The following is a 23,807-nucleotide window of genomic DNA, read 5'->3' on the forward strand; positions in this document are numbered from 1 at the left end:
AATTAACTTGTAAAGCACTTTGCAAACCACAAAGCACTGTGTGAATGCTAACTGCTGCTGTTATTATTGTCCTGACGGTTATCTATCCATGCTAGATACGTGAGCTTTGCTGTTTTTGTTTTAGTAGAAAATGCCTCTGATTGAATCTTGCCTTTATCAACCAAGAGTCTTTACTAGGAGTTTCTTTAACTAGAAACAGTGTATATATGTATGTGTAATTTTAATTATTTTAATGTGATTGAAGAGCTTCCCTACCCATTAATGGGCCTGGGAAGATTTGTTGGCAGGCCCACACCCTTTGTTAATGAGACATTGATTCTCAAGGGTTGTGATGCCCTCTGACTGTAAAAAATGTAAAAGCACTCTGAGGGTGAGATTTTACTTTGCAGCGTACTGACTGCAAGTGTTTGTTTGGCCAGACTCTGGGAAGCTCTAAGGAGCCAGTCCCCGGCTTTAAAAATCCAGATGTTGGTGTTTCCCTCTCTGCTAACTATGATCAGACAGTTGGATCTGTCTGTTGGTCTATGATGTATGTATTGCTTATGTCAGACATTTGGAAGCCTGTCTGTTGACTTTTGATTTCTCTGTATTTTCTCTGACGTTCAGGGTGCTGACGTTTCCCTCTGAACTAAGTGAATGATACATGTGTTTTATTAAAGTGATTATTGACCCCTCAAAAGTTGCCTTTCCTTTTATAAATGCAGATCTAAGAACCTGTGATAGCAGCTCCCCTGTGTATGTTAATATGCTTACTGTTACAGGGACAAGTCACTCAACCTTTCTGAGCCTCAGTTTTCTCCCCTATAAAATGAGAATAATCCCTTTCATGCCTTTCGTTATGGGTGAGAGGTGAGAAACTGAGTAGAGCACTTTGTAAATCTTAAAGTGCTGTATACATGTCAGATATTATTCATGGCTGTAGCGTCTGTCTAGTTATCCCATTTGCATGAAACTCCCTTAGTTCCCTTTTTTTAAAGCACTTTTAAGCTCTTTTAGAGTACTTTAAGGTAGAGTATTCGCTTTAAACTTTTACTGTAAAGTACTTTTAAGCAGTTGTCCTAGGAACTTTTCCTAGAGTAGCTCTATATTTTCCTCACAGGGTGGGCTGGTGGGGGTTGGTGGAGGAAGGAAGACTGGGGAGGTGGAGGACATAAGAAATGGGGGAGCTTAGTACAGATAGGAGAATGGGGAACCTGGTTTGCAGGGGTGTGTTGACAATATTCCTGATTCTGTGTTACGTACATCTTGCTCCCTTTCTTCCCAGTGACCATGTGAAGATTATGGAGGAGAGAAAGTCCCTTCATGGTCTGTTGCCTAAGAGCCAGGAGGAGCTGCCTCCAAGGAGAATGAAGGACAGTTATATCGAAGTTATTTTGCCTTTAGGAACTCAACCTATATTACGGGAGAAATATTTGACTGTATTCAATAGTGTAAGGTAACGGTTGTTTTTTTTTTTCTTTATCTATGGTTTGAACTTTAAAAGGAAATGAATGCCCTGTGGTTTCCACTTGTTAAATCCCACTTTCTTTTATTTCCAGATTCGGCAGGATTCTTGAAGACCTTGACAGCTTAGGAGGTACTGAGGTGTGCCAAACATTTCTGTGCACAGTTGTAATGATTACTATTTACTTAGAACCAGGGAACACTGTTGAGGAAAGGAGCCATCAGAAATTATCTAATTCTTTTCCCTTCCTTCATATGATTCAGCCTGTGTAGATGACTATACCGGATGAGGAGAGACTTGAGGCAAGGAGACCACTGATGAGTTTACAGCCTGCTGTATTAAAAAGTTTGTTCTTAAACCTTCCTCCCTGCTTTAGACTTCCACAGTTGAACCTTCAATTTCTCCAATATTTATTAAGTCTGTGTGCAGTTGTTGCGCTAAGTCCTGGAGTGGAAGAGAGTAAATATGACGTATTCCTTAGTCTCAAGAAACTTAGGGTCTAGTCCTAATATATAAGGTGTTCCAGAAGCTTCTGTTATTATTATTAGTCATAGTAATAATTATAATAAGAGCAAATTGTAATTGTAAGTTATTAAGGCTTAAAGCTGCGCCAAGATTTGGAAGGATGCCCTCTTGAGAATTTGCAAACCATTTTCGATGTAACCCCAGGCTTCCTTTCCCTCAACCAAACAAGGCAGTTTCTTTTTAGTCCTTCTTCATTGACATTACAGTCCCAATGCATGTGACTTCTCAAAGGTCTAGAGCAAGGGTGTTCTCTAAAATGTGGATTCAGTTAAAAGGTGGCACTTAAGGATCTAGAAACCCACATGTGATCTCAAGGCAGGAGGTTCTTCATCCTGGTCTCGAGTTTAGCATCTTGGCAGTTTCATTTAAGTTGAGTTCTTTAAAATCAGTAATCTCTGTTTTATATACTTGATTTTCAAAATACTGTTTGTTGTGCCTTGGGAAGATGTCTGTAAGGGGAGCATCCTGTGCCAATAATACTGACCCGCTTTCTGCAGATTAGTAGATTTTGTGTGTATTGATGCTTCTGTTTTTAAACCAAATAGTTTCTTGAACTGATAGCTGCTTGTCTTTATTAGAGACTCTTAATATGCAAAAACAGTATTTGAGCCTTACGAAGTGATACTTTGTGCTTATGCCTACCCTTTTGTTGCCAAGGCTTATTTAAACACATATATTCTAGTACCAGCAGATGTTGGTAAAACGTCTTAGGAGGACATCAACAGTTGAATAAATCAACTAGTTTTTTAAGGTGAAAATAGAATATTAACACAATTTACCAAGTGACTGGTCAGCAGTTGTGATTGTATACAGACCTAAGGGTTGGATGGGAATGAAGCACCTCTGTTTCATGTTTTGCATGGAGTAAGTGCTTGGCAAATGTTTGCTGAATGAACTAAGAATGAAATGCTAAAAGAACAAAAAGGTATTAGAAGAGCTAAGATCTGATGGCACTATAAAATCAGAGTATTTGCATCATTCATATGAAACACTAAAGGAAAGTTTTAAAAGATGCAAATTTTGAGCTTGTTTTTCATAAAGAAAAATAATAATTAAAAAAAATTAAAAAATCAGAGTTGAAAGGTATGTACCTTAGAAGTTAGCTGATCCTACCCATACCGAATAATATTCCTTCACAAGTGGTCTTGAGTCTTCCATCGGAAGATTCTCTAGCCCTTCCTTCCCGAAGTTCTAAGTCCTTTGGACAAGGCCAAACAAAGCCATTTTCTACTCCATTAGAGACTTGCATCTGGAATGGTATTAACCCATTAGTTACTATTCTTTGAATCCCATGCTTCAACCAGTTTGAAGTTCACCAAATTATTGTCATTGGTGCCTCTCACCAATCCTGTGGTGCCTCTCACCAATCCTGTGGTGCCTCTCCCATTTTTCATAATATTTTAGATTTTACTAACTGTGGTCTAGCTGTCATATCAGCAAGTACTTTAACTATGAAGCAATTTGTCTGGACGTAAGAACTTTATTGGAGGTAATTATCTTACCCTTTTCTCACTTTATCAGTTTCCTTTGGGCCCTTCTTTGTTCTATTTTTTATTCTTTTTGGTAGAAAAAACAAAAGTAAAACACAATTGAGTAGTTCTATCTTCCCTTAGTTTTTCTGCTGCTATCAGATTCACTTTCAACAGTGATCTGATCTTTTCTTTGATTTGACTCCATTGTGCAAACATTTGTTAATCTTAATCTTAGTGGTTTCCTTCTGAGATTCCCCATTTTATCCTGTATACATCTTGTTTGTACCTAGAATTAGCACAATCCCTGGCACATAGCTGACTGACTGATTTGTTGATCTCTGTGTTAGAAACTGAGGATATACTAACAAAACTGAAAAACAGTCTGTAATCTCAAGGTGCTTGCTTATATTCTGCTAGGGAATACAACAGTATCTCTGTGGAGATACAGATGCATAAATATAGATATCTTTACATAGACTATATATGTGTTGAAATATATCAATACACATGTCTACCTGTCTGTCTCATATACATGTATAAATATGTATATGTGTATATAGATATGTACATGTGTGTGCATACAAATACACACATACACACACATATATTATTTGAGGAAGAAGAAAATACTAGCAGTTGGAATGGGAATAAGGAAAGAGAAGATAGGTGCTGAACTGAACCTTAAAGGAAGCTGAGGATTATAAGAGGCTAGTTTTTTACTTTGACACAATTTGGCAAAGTATATTCCATGTATAGGAAACAGGCTGTGCAGAGGCCCGTAAGTGGGAGATGGAACAGCACCTAGGCTAGTTTGTCTGGAACAAAGAACATGTGAAGGAGACTGAATGAACTATCTGGAAAGGTCCGTCAGAGCCACATGGTGGGGGCTTTAAATGTCAGCCTAAGTAACTTGCGTTTTATCCTCTAGGTGAAAGGGGATCACTGAAGATACTTGACCAGAGGAGTGAAATAGTTAGACTTGTGCTTTGGGAAAATTATTTTGGCAACTCTGTGGGAGGTAGATTTGAGGTAGGGAGGATTCAAAACAGGGAGATCCAATAAGAGACTGTTGGGTTAATCTAGGTGAGAGCAAAACTGGTGACTGAGTCGAGAGGAGAGGACAGGACAGAGGAAGGAGATGTTATGGAAGTTGAACTGAAAAGTCTTGGCAGCTAATTGGATGGAGGAGATGAGGGAGATGGAACAGAGTCAAAGATGGTGCTGAGTCTGTGAGCCTGGTAGTGTTCTGACAGGTAGTGTTCTCAGTATTTTCCTTTTACCTCAGCAGTAGAGTTTTGTCAAATCCCAATTTTTTGGTCCTTCCTTCCTCAAAAGCTTCATCTCAATTTGTGCTTTGATGTTCCTGACATTCTGATAGAACATTTCCATTTGTTTGTATCCATCCTCAGTTTTGTCTCAGATTCAAAAGATCTGAGTTGACAGATGTGCATCTACCACTGTGCATCCTTGCCTTATCTTCCTTTTTCTTTTAACATCCTCTGCCAGGCCTAGAGGCCTGAGGGCTACCCGAGTCTTCCCTTACCTCTGTCGGAGGTCTTCGGTTGGCCAAACCGGATGCTCGTATGAGAGAAAGGACGTTCCAGAGTCGAACAAGGGTTGAGCTTTATTTCAGGGTCTAGTTACAAGTGCAGGGGAATTCTTCCTTAGGAGGGAGCGAAGAATCTCCCAAGGAGGCAAAGATCTTACAATAAGAGATTGGAAGTAGAAGTATAAGCGGGGGGAGAGAGGGGGAGGGGAGAGAGGAGAGAGGAAAAGCGGAGCCTTGTTGTCCTCAGACGTGGCCCCTCCGCCCAAGAGAACTTTCAGGCTTTCCTGATCCTACTTAAACTCTCCAGCAGCATAGTTTGCATCTGAATACCGTGCTGTTAGATAACAATAGTGTGCCCAGATCCGGGACAATCTCGAGGGCGGGGAGAGCTCTCTCCCATCATGTTTCTCACGGGAAGAGGCGGAAATACACGAGATAGCTCGGTTCACCTCGATTCCCAGTGGTTTCCTGGGGGGGGCCTCGTGAGAACTCTAAGATTTAGAAGTTCCCACCTTTACCCGCCCGAGACTGTCCACCTGGAATTGAGCTTCCATCCCCAGCAATCCTCATGTTCTTTTGCTGGTGCGGATGCAAACATTCCCTCTGCTCCAGAGGTCTTCAGTTTCTTTTCTAGAGGGTCATCATTCTTAGAGCAGTTTTCTAGATTCCTTCCAGTAGTCTCATCCATCCTCAGATGAATAACCAGAAGTGAGTTGTCAACTGTCAGGTTTGACAGGCCTTGGAGGTTCTTGGTCATATCCCATATATGTTCCCAGATGTTTGTGTTGGGTATTTATTTAAGTGCATGATGACTGGTATATGGAGATGAGATTAAAAAAAAAACCCACGCCCTGCCCTCAAGAGGCTTACAATGCTACTGTCGACATCCTATATTCAACAGACAAGTTTGGAAACCATATCAGAAGGGACCAATGAAAGATTTGGGGACAATAGTCCTAGACAACATGTATAAATAGCTTATTTACTGGCCTTAATTGTGGACGATAGGAAAGAAAATAATTGCTTAAAAATTAGGAGTTTTTGTTTTTTTGATTTTTAGAAGGTGGAAAGTCTGTTCCTGCCTAAAGGAAGGTGAGAAGCAGATGATTCAAGCTATGAGTTGTAGTGGTAATGGACTAGGTAGAGGATAGGTGAGTGGAATAAAGTATTATTGTATCAGGATGAGTGAGAGGCCTAGGGTAGGGTCAAGATAGGTATGAGGATTTGTATCTTACAGAACAAGAGACAAGTCTTGATCAGGGAATTGCTTCATGGACCAGTACCTGAGAACAGGGAGCAAAAGAGATGTCTTAGCTTGAAAATTTCAGCTCTTTTAATTTTCAAAACTTTATAAAGTAACAGCAACATAATAGGTTCGAAAGAAGATTGAACTAGAAACCATGGATCCATGGTTAAAGGATTTTGCCACTGCCCAAATATGTGACTTTGGAGAGCTCCCTTCCCCTTTCTGAGCCTTTCTTTCCTTATTGCTAAAACAAGGTAGTTGAACCAACCTCTTTCAGTCAAAGCCTATGATTCTAAGATGAGATCAGCACCTTCCATAAAGTGGTGCCAGAGGAGGGCCCAGAACTTCACAAACTGCCATCTGATGTTTGTATGTTGTAAGTAAGGGAGCTGAGTGTTGAGAAATACTTTTACTTTCCTACCACTGACAAATTCTCTCATTTCTCCTTAGTTCTTATTAGCTATACTCACACCAAAATAGATTCCGGCAAGATGTCCCCTTTCTCTATCGTGACAGCCTTGGTTGACAAAATTGGTAAGTGCTCTCGTCAGTCTCTGCTTCAGTTGAATTCAGTTCAATTTCATTATTATTGAAATATTCAATAGGTATAGCTTGATTTGAGCAAAAACAATTTCCTTTCATATGGAATTTTATTATACTCAGTTTATTTCTTCTTGGTTTACTAGCAGGCCCTTTCCAAGACAGGATTAACTCTTCACGTACAGCTGTTTGGAATTGACTTCAAATCTTATTGTGTCAATTTTCTAGAAGTTAGCATGTCAGTCTGTCTTTCCAGAGCCGTCTAACCTAGATCTGGCACCAAGGTGACACCAAAGCAAAACTTCTCTGGTTGTCATCTTCATCACTTAGGTGCCTGAGAAACTCTTAGAAACTCTCCTAAGTGATATATTTTTTTAAAAAATGAAATTTTTTTCTGATAAATCTGATCATAAAAAAGCATATATTAGGAATACTTTAGAGGTCGTTTATTCAGCCCCTTGCTCCACACAGGAATCCCTGCTACAGTGTCTAGGGTGGATGGCCACCTAGTTTGTGCTTGCACACACTCAGCGAAGGCAGGTTTACTACCTAACGAGGGAACCACTCCACTTGTACGTAGCAGGCAGCTATGGGTGGAGTGCTGGACCTGGATTCCAGAAGATCTACCAGACACTTGCTAGATATGTGATCCTGGGCACATCACCTAACCTCTGTCTGCCTCAGTTTCTTCCTCAGTAGAAGAGGGGTAATAATAGTACCTATCTTCCAGGATTTTTGGGAGAATAAAATGAGATAATATTTGTAAAGCATTTGGAAAACCTTAAGGCAGGATGTAAATGTTAATTATTATTATTCGTATTATAATTTATTTTAAAAAAAAATTTTCCTTAGACAGCTTGGTATAGTGGAAAGAACTCTAGATCTGGAGTCAGGAAACCGGATTCAGATCATGGCTCTGACACTTATTAGCTGTGTGACTTTGGGCAAGTCAAGTCATTCATTCCTCTTAACTCCTCATTTGTAATAATCCTTGCACTACCCCCCTCCCAGGGCTGTTAAGATGAAAGGATCCTGTAAACCTTAAGGCATTATGTAAGTTGTTATGGATTCTTTTCATGCTATGATGGATCAGTGATTTCATAGGTCCTCAGTTGGTCCATGTTGTAAAACCTATCCATGCCTTCTCATCTTGGAGAACTCTTGTGTGTCATAATATAATAATATATTATTACACTGAGTCAAATGCTGCCTCTCACTGGTATGTAATATTCCCTGTAAAATATTTAGAGCTTTTAAGGAAATAGACCTCTCCCCTAAAAGAGGGCAATTAACTTAACTTGGAGCCAAATATGAACTAGGAGAAGTAAAAATGGGCTCTTTTAAACACACATGCCTCTCTATTTTTCTACCTATTAGAGGAGAGATTCTTCAACAGGAGTTGATTTCAGGGAAATCCATGAATTGAATGGGGGAAAAATGATATCTTTATTGTCACTGACCTTTGGTTTCATAATCCCATGTATTTCATTTTGTGCATCTAAAAGTGTCAGTTTGAGAAGGGGTTTCATTAAGGGGTCCCAAGAAAAAAAGGTTAAGAACTCCCTCTCTAAAGAGTTACAAGGGGAAGGCAGTAGGGGAAGCCTTGTTGCTCGAGAGATGGCTTATCCTTCCCAGTTCCTGGATTTTTCTCTGGAGACATTGCCCAGGCTCCTTTCTCTTCCAAGGATAAGCCAGATAGGAAGACAGCTGTGTAGCCTCCATTCATTTCAGTTTGTAACAAGCGTTTGTTGAGCACTTGTTACGTCTAAATTTAACCTGCCTTAACTGCCTTCTTCGCTCAACTCCCCAAACATTCTCTCTGGCAATCCAACTTCAGAATAGGGAGAAGGGGGCTGGAACCTATTCAGTCAAGTTTCTCTGTGTATTTTTTTTTCAGATTTATGTAAGAACGTCATAAGTCCAGAAAATGATATTAAGTTCACTGGACACGTGAGTTGGGTTGGAAAGACATCTATGGAAGTCAAGATGCACATGTGTCAGGTGAGTAGCTGCTGAATTCCTGGTTTATGTGAATCCTGTAAAAGGGTGGATTATATGACCTCTGATGTTGCTTCCAGCTTCAGCTCTGTGAACTTATGATCCTATATTTGCTCCTCTACATTTATGCCAGGCTAGTAAATTCCTCCCCACCCCCAGACAATTGGGGTTCAGTGACTTGCCCAAGGTCACACAGCTATTAGGTGTCTAGTACCTAAGGCCAGATTGGAGCTCAGTGCTCTGTCCATTGTGCCTCCTAGTTGCCCCCAGTTAGTTCCTCTTAAAAGAATAAGCTGCACCCTTCATCAGAGCTGCCATATTGCCAGCAGCTTGCTAGTTGGTGACAGGAGGGAATAAGGGAGGACAAAAATGTTTCTCACCCTTACTGGGAAAAGCAGTTAAAAATGTACTGTTGGTAGCCGTAACATCCTCTTTACATATGTGGGGGCCCACATTGTTTCATGTCTTCCGACCCTTTTGAAATTACAGACAGCAGCTTCTTGTTAAGGCATTTTTCTAGTTTTGCTGGAAGAATTACACAAAACAGAAATATATTAAGAATAAACAAATAGCCATACGTACAGTAATAATTACAGCTGACATGTATAGCATGTTAAAGTTGATGAAGGGCTTTACATGTGCTGCTTCATTGGATCCTGACATAGTCACCAAAGTCACCTCCCCAACTTCATTTGATCCTAAATGTGAGTAACAGTACGGTATAGTGGAGAGAATGTTGAACTTGGAGTCAGAATACGGATGTCGGAGGCCACCTCAGGCACTTGGTGGCCTGTAGGCAAGTTAGCTTTAGCTACCTTCTCTGTTAAATGGGGTGTTAAATGATTGTGGTGCCTGCTTCACAGAGTAGTGATAAATGGGATTTGTGAACGGTGTAGCACGATATAAATGCCAGTAGTAATTGGGAACCATGGTTTTTCCAAGTAGTTATTGGAAAGAGGAAGAGATTTGACAGTAAGAAGTTAGGGCATAGCTTTTATGTTTTTACTGCAAAGAGAATCCACAAAATCTATTACCTGTGAACTAATTTAGCAGTACTTCAGTACTGTGATCTCACTGGTGTGGTTTGGCATAAGGACCAGCGTTGTCCTTCTTTCTTCCCACCCACAACATGGGGAAGCTTTACCTAAATGAAGATAAAACTGCCCTGATTGTCCCACATGGTTGGCCCTGGATTTTCTGATGAAATGGGACACTTGTAGAGTGCTTAGCACGATGTAGTAGGCACTTAATAAATGCTTGTTCCCTCCTTCTTGGTCATCTAAGGGCATAAAAGTCTCAGCCACGTGGAATCTAGACCCCTTGGACTTGGTGGATTTCTGAAGCACATTTGAGTAACCCTGCTTGCCCTGCCCTGCTGACCAGATGGGTCTGCGTGGAGACAAGGAGGACTGTTTCCAAAAGAGCTGAGTTCCCCTGTGTCCTTGTTGTACGTTCTTTTCATGTTAGGGCAAAATCAACCTCCGTGTATTAAATGGTCAGTGACTTTCAAGTACCTCATTGTGTCCCAACCTTGAACCTGATCTAAGAGATGCTGGGGTCAGAGTTGTTCTCCACACATGGGTGTTCCCTTATCAGTGATGGAGCAGACAAATTTTTAAAAAACTTTTACAGTTGTTTCCCCCATTTCATCTGTTTGTATATTCCTTCCAGTTTCTTCCTTAAGTGCTCCAGGGATGATCTCATCCCCTTGGGTCTCTGGCCAAGCATTCAGAAAACTTGTTTTTGTAGGCAGTATCACATGCATGTGATTGCCCACTGACTTCCCTTTTAAGATTTAAAAAAGGGATCCTTTTTTTTTAAAAATTGGTGTTGTTCTGGTCTGCTGTTTCTTTTTACCTGGCAAAGTGCTCAGACATTTTGTGATTGATGTAGATTCTTAGATTTTTTTTTTTGACAATTTAAGCCATTTTAATATAATGCCTTTTGGTTTACAAAGCACTTTGAATATGTTATCTCTTTCAATACAATTGATTTACATAAGTTAAACTTCCTTAGGAGCTGGTAAAGGTCATAGATTTAGAGTTGGAAGGGATTTCTGAAGTCATCGAGTCCAAATCTCTTATTTTATAGATGGAGAAATTTAGGCCTAGAAAGGTTAAGTGAGTTGTTCTAGGGTCATGTAGTTAGTATGTGAGGCAGATTTTGAAGCTGGTTCTTCTTGACTCCAAATCTGGCATTTTATCCATCGTACCACCTGGCTGGTGGGATTTATGTTAGTATCTGTTCTTTTATTTTTTCCATTTTTCAGTGTCACCAGCTTGTTTAGATAGGTCTTGATAAAGAGTAGAAGACTTAACTTCATAAGGCTTATCTGACCGTAGGCCTGTGGGAGTTAATTGGTAAGATTAATTTAACATTTGTGAAAAACTTTGGAGCATTGTATGGGAGAGGGGTTTTTTTTTTGATAGAAACTGTGATTTTGTTGGTATAGAGAACTACTGAGGAAACTCCCTTCACCGATGCAGATGAATCCCTGGTGTGTCATGTATAATCTCAGAAAGTTGCCTGGTACACTGAAAGGTTAAAGGGCTTGCTAGGGTCCTTTACCCAGTATGTGCCAGAGGCAGGACTGGAATTCAGGTCTTTCTGACTCTAGAGCTCTCCACCCACTATCCCATGTCAGTCAGATGACTAAGTAAGGATGATGTAGATGTTCATAGTTATTTTCACATGATTATTTCTTAAAGCGATAGTACTAATTTGGAATTGTGGCATTATTTATGGTCAATATCTGCTCTATCTGAACTCCTTCCTTTTTTATTTTAGTTACATGATACGGTTTACCAGCCTGTCTTGGATGCAACATTTGTAATGGTGGCCCGTGATCCCGAAAACAAAGGGTAATTATTAATCTAGAATTTTGCAACTGTGTAATATGTCACCAGTATTTTTTTTATCATTTTTTATTCCACAGGAACTAAATTTAATTTCTAGGTTAATTGATTTAGTTATTTCTAAAGTTCATTTATTTGGTTAAGAAAAAGCTAGATGCCGTAATCTGCTTACTCATATACTCATATACTCTTCTTGTCCCTTCCCCTTCAATTGACTTTAAACATATTTTGCCTGTTTTTGAGAATATTTGTTACCAATATTTTGTTCATATCAGTAGAGTGAATCACAAATCAAATTTGAGTTCCATCTTGACGTCTTTAGCTGTGTACTAGCTTTGAACACAATCAGTCAAAGTCTTAAAAAAATATTGTTGAACGAACAAATGAATACCAAATACTATGTGGCTAAGTTAAAGCAGAAATCTCACTTCATCCAAGTAATGTACCTGGTGTGGGACAGTTAATCCATATATATTTAAGGATATGTGCTTCCTATAGCAGACTTTTAAAGCACGCCATATTTAATTCAGTGTGGTCTAGTATAGCAAATTCTCAAACTTTTTGGTCTCAGGTTCCCTTTACAAGACTTGAAAATTGTTGAAGACCCCAAAGATGTTGTCATTTTTCAGTCATTTCTGACACTTCATGACCCCATTTGGGATTTTCTTGGCAAAGATATTGAAGTGGTTTGCCATTTCCTTCTCTAGTCCATTTTATAGATGAGGAAACTGAGGCAAACACAGTGAAGTAACTTGTCCAGGATCACACAGCTAGTTAGTGTCTGAGGGGAGATTTGAACTCAGGTCTTCCTGATTCCAAGCCCAGTACTCTATCCAGTGCACCACTTAGCTGCCTCTGAGTACCCCAGATAGCTTGTTGGTTATGTGTATGTGTATATGTGTGTGTATTTATGTATGTGTGTGTGTGTATACACATACGTGTATATATGTACGTATGGGTGTATATATACATATATAGTATATGTGTGTATATATGTATATATACACACCTACACACACACTCATATATATATATGTGTGTGTATATATGTATGTATACATATATATATATATATATACACACACACATTGGTATTTGCCATATTAGAAATTAAAGCTGATAAATAAAGTATTTATTAATTCATTAAAATAATGATAAGCCTATTACAGTTAACATAAATGACACAGTTTTATGAAAATAATTTCATTTTCCAAAACAAAAATTAGTGAGAAGAGTGGCATTGTTTCACAGTTTTTGCAGTTACTTTAATGCTTGGCTTACTGGAAGACAGCTTGATTCTCCTATATGTTCCCGTGTCTACTCTATTGTGATACGTTGTTTTTTTGTTGAAGTATATGAAGAAAATCTGGCTACACACCTGTGTCATTAGAAAAGGCAAGAGTATTTTAATAAGGAAATGACGTTTTAGTGCTGTTATGAAAATGGTTTTGACCTTGAGGACCAGCTCCGAAAGGGTCTTAGGGATTCTCAGAGATCTGAAGACTACACTTCAAGAAGTGCTGGCCTCATGGACAGAGAATGTTTCAGAGACATGGAGACATGAGGCCAAGCCCTGGCCCTGACCTGTATAGTACACGGGCAGGTCACTTCTAACCTCTCAGTACTCCAGGCACCTTTCTCAGTGTATAAATGCCAGAAGATTGGTAGAAGGAGTTTCTTTATCCGCTATTTCATTGTACTGGTGAGATCCCAAGTGTAGTCCCTGCACCTGGCCATATTGGATTGCTTACAAGTGACCCCTTCCAGGCCAAACTCGTTTTTCCCTCCATCCTCATTTTCATTTTGGCAGAGGGAGATCTGGATTCAAATTCTGCCTCTAGCTATTTTGGGGGTCACAAGGAAGTCACATGACTCTGGCAGTTCTTTAAGACTGCAAGAAAGAGGTAAGTTGAAAATCTGAATCAGTGGAGGGAATTTCCATGGCAGAGCATTTCTTCATACTGTTGAAATCAGAGTCCTGGACCAGAAGAGGGGTCGGGGGTTAGGAGACGTTATCAGAGTGCTTGTGAGTCGCTGTTGATATTTGGGTTTTGTGGTAAGATTGTTAAAATATATAATATTGCTCAAATAGTTGGCTAAACATATAATAAATATGTATAAATATTTAAAGATAAACGTATGAATGAACTCGTGGAAACGCCCTTGACGGCTTCAGGGAGAGGACTGAGAGAAGTTCGCTTTTATTGCCTTTTAGCTTTTTATTGTCCAGGTGCTTGTGCCTTTGATAAAATAAAGAGTCCTTGCCCGCCGCAAGAGTCAGTGAACACCTGTATCGTAAAATCTTTAGGAGTTTGTTCCTTTTTATCAGTTACATGGAGAATAAGTTGGAAGATTTGGAAAAATGAAAGGACAATTGTACAACCTCCACTTTGACTGAATAATACTATCTCTTGACATGCATATATACATGTATACACATGTAAATTAAGGCATACGTATATTGACTATGTATGTGTATATGTATACCATATGTGTGTATGGATACACACACACACACACACACATATGCATTTATTTTTTTCTCTCCTCTTCAGGCCAGCTTTTATAAATCCACTCATCCCCGAGGGTCCAGAGGAAGAGGAACTCTTCAAGCAAGGAGAATGTATGCCACTTTGTATATAATAGCCTAAGAAAACAAACTCAATAGAATCCTGGGGAGATTTTAAGATTGTTTACTGAAATTACGTGCTAATCAAATGTTGTCTTCATGTGGGACATTACTAATTTGTCAGGTTTGCTTCTTAGAAACCTCACCCACTTTGACCAAGAACTTGGATTGAACTATAAACCCTAAATTGGAATGAATATTTTTAATTTGTTGAATCCCAAATTCAAATGCGGATGTTTTTACTGATTTATAAACTGAGCCAAAGTCTTTCCGCCCAAGGACTATGTAATATGATCTAATAAATTAATCAAACTTATTGAATGATTTCTGAGCTGTGGGGCACGAAAGGCAACAAAATATGAGTATAACACACGACCCCTGCCTTCCAGGAGACTGCAGCCGAGTGGGTGGGGGCCTGGGGTGGAGGTTGGGAGATAGGGAAAGAACAGGAATGATACAAACAGCACAAAACAGAGTGTGACAGTGTATGAGGTGCTAAGGGCTATGGGCCATCAAAGGTAAGGGAGATCACTTCTGGCTGGAAGAAGCTGAGAAGGCTGCTTAGAAGAGGTGGTATTTGAGCTGGACCCTTTTTGCATGAAATTACCTACATAGTGCTTTTAGATGAATGAAGCATTACTGTACTTCATGTGAAAGTGTACTTTGGTGGGAAGAAGATAATTCAATTTCTTTTATTATAGAGAATTAATAAATCAAAGGCAGCTAGGTGGCCCAGAGTCAGGAGGACCTGAGTTCAAATGTGACCACTGGCTATGTGACTCTGGGCAAGTCACTTAACCCCAGTTTCCTCCTTAAAAAAAAAGAATGAATACATCAGCTTTTAAATAAACTCTATCCTATATGCTTCCTTAAACCACCAGTTTAGAATATAATAAAAATAACAATGTTGCTGAACCTGTATTTCATTTGGATCCAGCTATTACTCTCGACACTGCATAATGCTGTAAGGATGGAGACATTTAGAGAGACAAGATTATATTAGTTGCAGCTGATTGTAAGAGTATAGTATAGACTTGGATACTGCTTGCTATTCTAATGGTGGTGCGTTGTGGGCTTTTTGAATTTCCCATTTTCTAGTGAGTAAGGGGAAGAGGATTGCCTCCACTACTGCATCCTTGTTGAAGATGGCCCCCACTGCAGAAGAAAGGCATGCAATTCACAACATGTTCCTTAATACGCTGGACCCAAGGCAAGTTGGGGCAGACAACAAAGAGAGGGAGGAGAGTGTCTGTTGAATATGAACTGGTGTACATATTTTAAAATGATTAATTAGCATTGAGTCATTATCCAGTGCCTTATGGTATCATGGAGGTGACCGTGGGATCTTAAAGACTAGGTCAGTGGAATACAAACATTGGCAGGAACAGTTTCTTTCTAGGAACTGAGATGTCAGTACATACGTGATCCAAGAATCACTGTGTCTGGGTTTGAAGACTCCCATCACCAGAAGACTGGCCACCAGGGGGTGAACCTTTTCATCCATAGCGACTTAGGAAATTTTCTGTCTGGTCTGCATTGGTGGAAGTGGAACCTTCACTGATGAAATAGGAGGTCCTTGAAGAATTGGAGTGTCTGGGGAGCTGCGTATTTTTCCACTTTGTGTGGCAAAAATGCGATTATCTGATGGGAAATGTGTCTGCAGCCTGTGTGCAGCTCCTGGAGTGCCCTGGGCCTGGTTCAGATTGCTCTGATCAGAGCTCGCACTGGCATTAGATTCACAGAGAAGATAATGTTTCCTTACCTCTTTCTGTCATCTCAAACACAGAAAGTTTTTAGACCTTATTAATATATTGGAAGGGATCTCGAGAGTTTCTCTCTCTGTCTCCAGGAAAGGAGTGTGATGTTTTTACACTTACTTCATTAGCTCTGATCTTAATTGTTCTTCAGTAAATTGAAGATTAGTTTTAATGTTAGTAGTGGCTTCTTCAAGTACTTGGTTCTCTAGTTTCTGAAACAAAAAGGACATTATAGGAGGATATAATAGGAGATGGTTTCGGGGTCACTGCCTTTCCTTGGCTGTTCCAAGTTGGGAAGCTGTGCCTTCACTTATTCAACAAGTATTCGTTAGATCTCTGTGGTGTCTTCAGTACTGTGCTAGGCACTGAGAATAGAGAGACAAGACCAAAAGGAGCCCTGCCCTAAAGCAGTGCTTCTCAAACTTTTGGATCTCAAGTATCCTTATACTCTTAAAAAATTTTGAAGATCTCAAAGAGTTTTTATTTATGTAGGTTATATCTATCAGTATTTACCACATTAAAAATGAAAACTGATAGCATTTTAAGATATTTATTGATTCGTTTAAAAATGACAATAATAAACTGATCTCATGTTGATTTAAATAACTTTTATGAAAATAATAATTTTTACAAAACAAAATTTGGTGAGATGAGTAGTGTTGTTTTACATATTTTTTTCCAACCTCTTTAATGTCTGGTTTAATGGAAAACTGCTGGACACTCCTATCCAGTAGGCCTCCTATAGGAGAGGATACCTGACCTGAGCTTTGAAGGAAGCAAAGGAAATGAAGGAAAACAGAGCTTTCTGAGGCAGAGGAAAGGAAGAAAGGAAATCCTGGAAAGGAGGTTGGAATGGATACCAACAGCTTCCAGAGATGTCCAACTCATACGGCAGTCAAGGACCCTAATTCCACTCTCCTTCTGACTTGACTCAGCTCTGTTTCCACATCGTAGTTCACCATTTATACCTTCTAGTTGCTAGGTATTATTGCACATCTTGTGATAATCCTTACATATTTTTGTGCCAGGGATTTTTGGTGGAGAGTTTTACATACTTAGTAATTTACCATAACTTTTTAGAGAAGGTAAACAGTGAGGAAGAGGAAGATGAGGCAGCAAAGATGAATTGCATCGAGAGCAAAGAGCTAGCTAGGATTGTGTGGGAAATCATGGGAGAAGGACGTGAAAAGTACAAGATATGTTTGACTACAAAGGAGTATATCTTGTGTTTTGTGTAGCACCACCAGCAATAAAAACAAAAAACCCAGAAGAATGTGATGGAATCTCTTGCTTTTGGGCTCATTAGTGGCTAAAGTCTGAACTCAGTTTGCTCTTACTGTTCAGTCATGCAGTCCTGTCCAATTCTTTGTGATCCCATTTGGGGGTTTTCTTGGCAAAGCAGATGAGAAAACTGAGGCAAACAGGGTTAAGTGACTTGCTCAGGGTCATGCAGCTAGTAAGTGTCTAAGGCCAGATTTGAACTCAAGTCTTAACCCCAGGCCTGGAACTCCATCCAGTGTTTCACTTAGCTGCTGGTCTCAGTTTTTTAATTTGTTAAAATGAGAGACTACATGATTGCCAAAGTTCCTTCCAGCCCTAAAATTCAGCGAGTCTGATTTATTTTAGGGCCTAAATATTTACAAATAAGGATTGTGCTATAATGTACATGATACTGTGACAGTCTATGTCACGTTATTTTTTCCTATTGATGAAATGTCTGTTATTCGTAGGGCCATTAAGTTTTCTTCATTTTCCATAACGCTGCCATATCCAAAGGTTTTTTGGCCTTTTTGATTTTCCCCCTGCCGTATTTCCTGCTCCCATCATTCTCTTTGCACTCACATGACCCCTGCTCTCGTTCAGGCATTGGGACTGTTACCTGGTTTTTTTTTTTTGTTGTTGTTCTCTTTTCCCATTTTTTAATTTAGACCTAAATGATTTATTGTATTAATCTAAGACTGCTTCCTTAAAATGAGTTCTCTTTGAGAGGAAAAAAAAACCTGTCAAGGCATACGTCAGAAAGTGACACTTTTATGTGTAATACCACATGCAGATTTCGTACAAGGCAGGATTTGTGAAAAACAAAACAAAAAACCAACGCAGCCTGGATTTGCAACAATGGGGCAATTTTCTGATTCCTTGATTGTTCCAGAAGTCTCTTGTTGAAGTTTGTATCTTATTAATAAAATACTGAAATAATTGAACAAACCTTAATTTGTACAGGACTGTAAGTTTTCAAAGTCGAATTTTACCTCCAGATTCGGTGTGGATGGAAGATACAAAATTGAAGAGCCTTGAGATATGCCATCCTGAGGTATTATCATGGTGTGGGTCTGTGCTTGTCTATGCCTGCTGGTGAGTTATTCACACGTATGTGACTGTTCGGAGAGTCCTTCTTAAGGCTGGATTTCTCCTGTTTCCTTGGTACAATTCTTTCTTTGATTTATGTGTTACATGTAAGTTTGTGTATTTTACACACAGGAACGGAACATTTTCAATAGAATCTTTGGAGGTTTTCTTATGAGAAAAGCATTTGAACTTGGTTGGGCGACTGCTTGTAATTTTGCGTAAGTCATAATGTATATATTGACAGTAATTCTAAATATTTTGGTGAGGTCTAGATGTGCTTTTCCTAAAAATAAAGATTTCCAGTTTACATGCTGGAATTGAGTTTTCATTGAAGAAAAGTATTTCTGTTAATTCTCATATTTTAGACCTTCTGAGAGGAGGGTGCTTTTTGGCGTGGGTCTGATGTCAGAGTGGCTCCTTTGGTTTTCCCAACATGATAATAGTTTTTTTCTTTTTAAAACTGACTTTTGTTTAATAGTGAGTCCACCTGGCATAAGGAAGAATGAATGAAAAAGCATTTATTAAATGTTTGCTGTGTACTAGACTTTGTGCTAAGCTCTGGAAATACAAATACAGAAGCAAAGACAGTCTGCCTTGAAAGAGTTTACATTCTAATAGGGATGTCAGCACACATAGGAAAGTTGTGGCCCCAGGCAGGGCACTTTGGTCCTTTGGAGATGGTGAGTGGGGCCTAGTTGATTTGGATCATGATGGCAGAGTTGGAGATTAGGGGCGGCTGGGTTGGCAGGGGCACACGTTAGGGTGTAAGTTAGCTGGTGAGACTGTAGAGAAGAGGACTTGGCATTAAGGAATGGAGTGAAGCATTTATTGGGGTTTTCCTGAAATTATGGGTCTGGAAAGGCCATCACCATCCAGACTGTGGGGTCCCAGGGCCAAAGAGAAATAGCTTGAAACGCAGCTCTCTCTCTCCCGTCAATAGTGGTACCAGACCTTTTCTGGCGGCGGTAGATGACATCATGTTTCAGAGGCCGGTGGAGATTGGATCCCTGCTATTCTTTTCTTCCCAGGTGGGTGTGAAATGAGCAATTAAATAATATTTCCTTTGTTGATTGGGCAGTAAAGGATGGAAGAGGAGATGTGTTTCTATATCTTAGGGTTATTTTTTCTCTTATAACTACCTTGTTTTTCTCATTCTTAGCCATGTGGTGGACTAAGTTACTCTTTCTTTTTAAATATACTCGCTTAGGTTTGTTTTACTGAAAAGAATAACATCCAAGTTAGAGTCCACAGTGAAGTCTCGGTCCCTGGTACTAAAGAGCACAAGACGACCAACGTCTTCCATTTCACATTTTTTGTTGAAAAAGATGTGCCGTCAGTGATTCCCAAAACTTACGGAGGTAAGCAACAATGGGGGATGTTTTTAAGGAAGGGGAAAACATTGTCAGAATTTTGTGTCCTTGTTACTTATTATATTTAGACATGCACACACACGCACATTCACTCACTCATACACAAAGCTCTCTCTGTTCTGATTCCTGGACACAATACTTTGTATAGTAAATTCTCAGCCTCCAGCTTGGGTTTAAGAGCCCCTGCCAAAGAAGGCGGGTGGGCCAAGTGCATTAGCATGTGTCCTTTCCCGCTCTTGTTTTTCACTCTTGTTTTTACATCATCTTCATTTTCCTTTCCTTCCCCACTTCCCAGTGAGTCATCCTTTCTAATGCGGAAGAAAGTAAAATAAAAGTAGTTTCTGAAATTAACCAAGGCATGAAAGCAAGTCTTGTGGCATATGTAGTTTTCGTTTTTTATGTATAGTCTCCCATTTCTGCAAAGAAAAGGAGGGAGCTAGAATGCCTACTGCTTGTGAATAGCCCATGAGGACTCATAGGAGACACTCATTCCTACTATTAGTGGATTGGTGGTAGCAACCAGAGCCTGCTGCACAATCAGCACCTCCGGCCTGTGAGCAGCAAGGTGGGAAGGTTTTCATACGACTGTTCGAAGGTCCCTAAACTTCCATCTTGCAAATGATCAAGGAGCTTCCATTTGATCAGGGGAACAGAGCATGTTTATATTATTAGCTATTATTATTATTAATATCTTCCCCTTCATTTTCTAACATGAATTGGGTGACAGATTGGAGCCAGGAGATACCCTGGGTGATCTTCAGTCTAGCAAATCATTGTCAGACAAGCGTCTTAGAAGATTTTGGTGGCCTGTTACTGTCACTGGTTCACTTGTTTCCATTATCTACTCATGTCCTGATTTGCTGAGATGTTTTATGTTTCTCAAGTAGCAATCTTTCTTTTGTTTCAGATTCCATGTTATATTTAGATGGTCAGCGACATTTCATGGGCATAATGCATCAAAAAAACCAAAGGAACAGCTATTATCCAGTGACACCCTAAAAAATGCTACTTTTTGGAAACTGAGGATGAGAGAGCATATGGTATTTAAGGAGGGCAAGAAAAGAATTGTGGGGACTAAAAAAGCATTCTCATCTTCATGGAGAAGAATCACACCTGTCAGAACTGCCAGAAAGGGGATTTTTTAATAAAAAAACAAACACCAACCTCTTAAAATAATTTAAATTGTGTTCATAGCCTAATTTAGTGCGGTATTGCTTCCATTTTCTTCTCTGCCAAAGAAGCAGGACGAGCTGATTTCTCTAAACATTTGGGACCTATTATTTTGCTGCACGTGGAGCACTAGTGCATGTCAACATTAAAGGTTCACTCTCATCATTTTACCATTTATTAAACCTTTGTGGCATTGTTGCTGTTCTTTTACGTAAAAGTCTGGTGAGATCTTGTTCTTCAGTATTTCTTCTGCTTCCACCCCAGGCAGCCTGGCACAGTGCTGGACTTTATGTCTTGCCTCAGATATTTATCAGTTATGTGACTCTGGGCAAGTCACTTAACCTCTCTGTGGCTCAGTTTCCTCATCTGTAAAATGGGGATAATAATTGCACCTGCCTCAGGGTTGTTCTTAGAATCAAATGCGATAATATATGTGAAGTGCTTTGAAAACCTTTAAAATGCTATGTAGATGTTAGCTTTTATTATTGTTTCCCCTTAGTTTTCTGACATAGAGAGTGGATGGATAACATTGGGGTAGGGAATGCTTCTTAGCATTCTTGAAGATTTGTAGGAAGCTGAAAGATAGGCTCTCCCACCCCCTTCCACCTTTTGTAGCTCCTCGCTCTCTGCAGGACTCTGTTCATTGTTACCTTCCAGAAGCCTTTCCGGCTCTGCCAAGCCCACAGCAGACCCTTTATTTATTTTGTATGTATGTACTTCTTTGAAAACTCATTTTATTCTCTTCTTAAGATGTAAACTCCTTGAGGACAGAAACTGTGTTACTTGCACATCTTTTATCCCTAGTGCATGGTGTTTATTAATTGTTGGAGCAGGAACAGACATTAGCCGTAGCTGGGGAGTGGTAGATTTGGGCCTAGAATCAGCACCCCCCCAACTCAGCCCCTGGGTTCTTTCCACTCATCCAAACTGCCTTGCTGTTAAGTCTGATGTGGCAAATTAGATTAGGCCTGATTGTGAATTTCAAGATAGAAACTTGTATAAACTGCACAGTCTAAGCTGAGGCAGGAATAATTGAGGGTGGGCCAATATCCCCAGGAGCAGAAATAGTGCTTTGACTGAGGTTAGGACATGCCCAGTGAGTTCAGCAGGCAGTCACTCCTTTGGGGATAAGGAATGGTACAGGTCAATTTCTGAATTTCAGAAAAATACAGTGAAAAAAGTGGAAAGATGTTGGGATTGGAAGCTCAATTCCGTGTGGACGGTCTCGGGCGGGTAAAAGTGGGACTTCTAAATCTTAGAGTCTTACGAGGCCCTCCATGAACAGCGGGGATTTGAGAAGGTTAGACTGAGCTAGCTCGGCTAGCTCGGGTATTTCTGCCTCTCCCTGGGAGATACGTGATGGGTGGAGTCTCCCTGCCCTCGAGGTCGTCCCGGATCTGGGCACACTATTGTTATCTAACAGCACGGTATTTAGATGCAAACTATGCTGCTGGAGAGTTAAGTAGGATTGAGGAAGCCTAAAAGCTCTCTTAGCACGTGTGGAGCCAAAGAGGACAGTAGGGCTCCGCTTCTTTTCTTTCCTCTCTCCCCTCCCCCTCTCTCCCCGCTTGTACTTCTACTTCCAATCCCTTAAGCTTAGCCTCCTTAGGAAATCTTCCCCTCTTCCTCCTAAGGAAGAGCCCCCTGCACTTGTAACCGAAACCCTGTAATAAAGCTCAACCCCTGTTCGACTCTGGAACGTCCTTTCTCTCATACGTTTATCCGGTTTGGCCAACCGAAGACCTGGGACAGGTAAGAAAGACTCGGGTAGCCCAATACAGGCCTCTAGGCCTGGCAGAAAGAAGTGAGAAAATCCTGGGAAGTTCATTTGAGATGAATTGTGAAGGAGAGGATGGAATAGATTGGGAGAGCGGAGAGCTGAGAAAGGGAAGGTTTGGGGCGGAAGGAGACAAAGGCAGAACAGAAACAGCCTTGGATGGTATTTGTAAATTTAGTTCAAGGGATACCTTGCCAGGCTTATTTCTTAATACCCCCTTAGCCTACTCTACGATCTATTCTGATTTGATTCACTGTACATGTTGAAAGGCTTTGTATTCATTCATACATTCATCAAATCCAAGTTATGAAATTTCTACTGTGTGCCCAGAGGGCTGGCCTTGGAGTGAGGAAGTTCTTGGAAGTAACTTGTCCAAGTTGTTGGAAATGACTTGTCCAAGGTTATTAGCACCAGAGACAGGATCAGAAGTTATACATATTGGCCATTTGAATCAGGGCAGCTCACTTGAACTCTTAGTAGGGCGGACAAATTAAGCCCCTAAATTACAGAACAGCTGCTGATCCGCATTTTTAAAGGAGGTCCTTAAACAAATCAGGTCTAGATTTTTAAAAAAGCCAGACACCATGTCCAGTCTAGGTTTGAGGGGTAAAAAGATAAAAAGAAAGCAGTCTCTGTCCTCAAGGATGTTACATTATACTGAGTGAAAAATGGGGGAGGCAGGGAGGCAAGGAAGAAGCATTTATGAAGTTCCTACTATGTGCCAGGCACTGTGCTAAGCACTTTGCAAATATCTCATTTGGTCCTCATAAAAACCTGTCAGTGAGACAGTCAGTAAAAATTTATTGAGTACCTACTATGTGCCAGACACTGTGCTAAGTACTTGGAGATAGGTGCTATTATTATCACCTCCATTTTACAGCTGAGGAAAGTGAGACAGAAAGAGGTTGAGTGACTTGCCCAGGGTCACACAGTGAACCTCTGAGCCCAGCCCAGTGTCTATTGACTGTAAGACCTAGCTGTCACGTACATCTCTACACAGCAGGTGGGGGGTGAGGAGGTGAGGTTGGATCAGAGGAGTCCCTGATCAGATTGAGGAGTTCTTTGATCAGCTTGAAGAAGTGACAGGATATGAGTCATTAGTTTCTGTTTCCCCCACCCCCAAACA

General features: G+C 40.1%; 1 protein-coding gene across 1 annotated transcript in view; it reads left to right on the forward strand.

The window, feature by feature from the left end:
• Nucleotides 1-20,910, forward strand: part of ACOT9 (acyl-CoA thioesterase 9) — a 32,836-nt gene extending 11,926 nt beyond the window's left edge. The window contains 13 exon segments of the mRNA XM_072615270.1: nucleotides 1,265-1,435; nucleotides 1,539-1,576; nucleotides 6,687-6,770; nucleotides 8,674-8,777; nucleotides 11,562-11,635; nucleotides 14,185-14,252; nucleotides 15,357-15,468; nucleotides 18,239-18,329; nucleotides 18,497-18,582; nucleotides 19,305-19,392; nucleotides 19,572-19,722; nucleotides 20,642-20,694; nucleotides 20,696-20,910. Coding sequence (XP_072471371.1) covers nucleotides 1,265-1,435; nucleotides 1,539-1,576; nucleotides 6,687-6,770; nucleotides 8,674-8,777; nucleotides 11,562-11,635; nucleotides 14,185-14,252; nucleotides 15,357-15,468; nucleotides 18,239-18,329; nucleotides 18,497-18,582; nucleotides 19,305-19,392; nucleotides 19,572-19,722; nucleotides 20,642-20,694; nucleotides 20,696-20,725 — 1,150 coding nt within the window. The 3' untranslated portion in view covers nucleotides 20,726-20,910.
• Nucleotides 20,911-23,807: the final 2,897 nt, after the last annotated feature.

This window comes from Notamacropus eugenii, chromosome 5, assembly GCF_028372415.1.
Source record: "Notamacropus eugenii isolate mMacEug1 chromosome 5, mMacEug1.pri_v2, whole genome shotgun sequence".
Lineage (NCBI taxonomy): Eukaryota > Metazoa > Chordata > Mammalia > Diprotodontia > Macropodidae > Notamacropus > Notamacropus eugenii.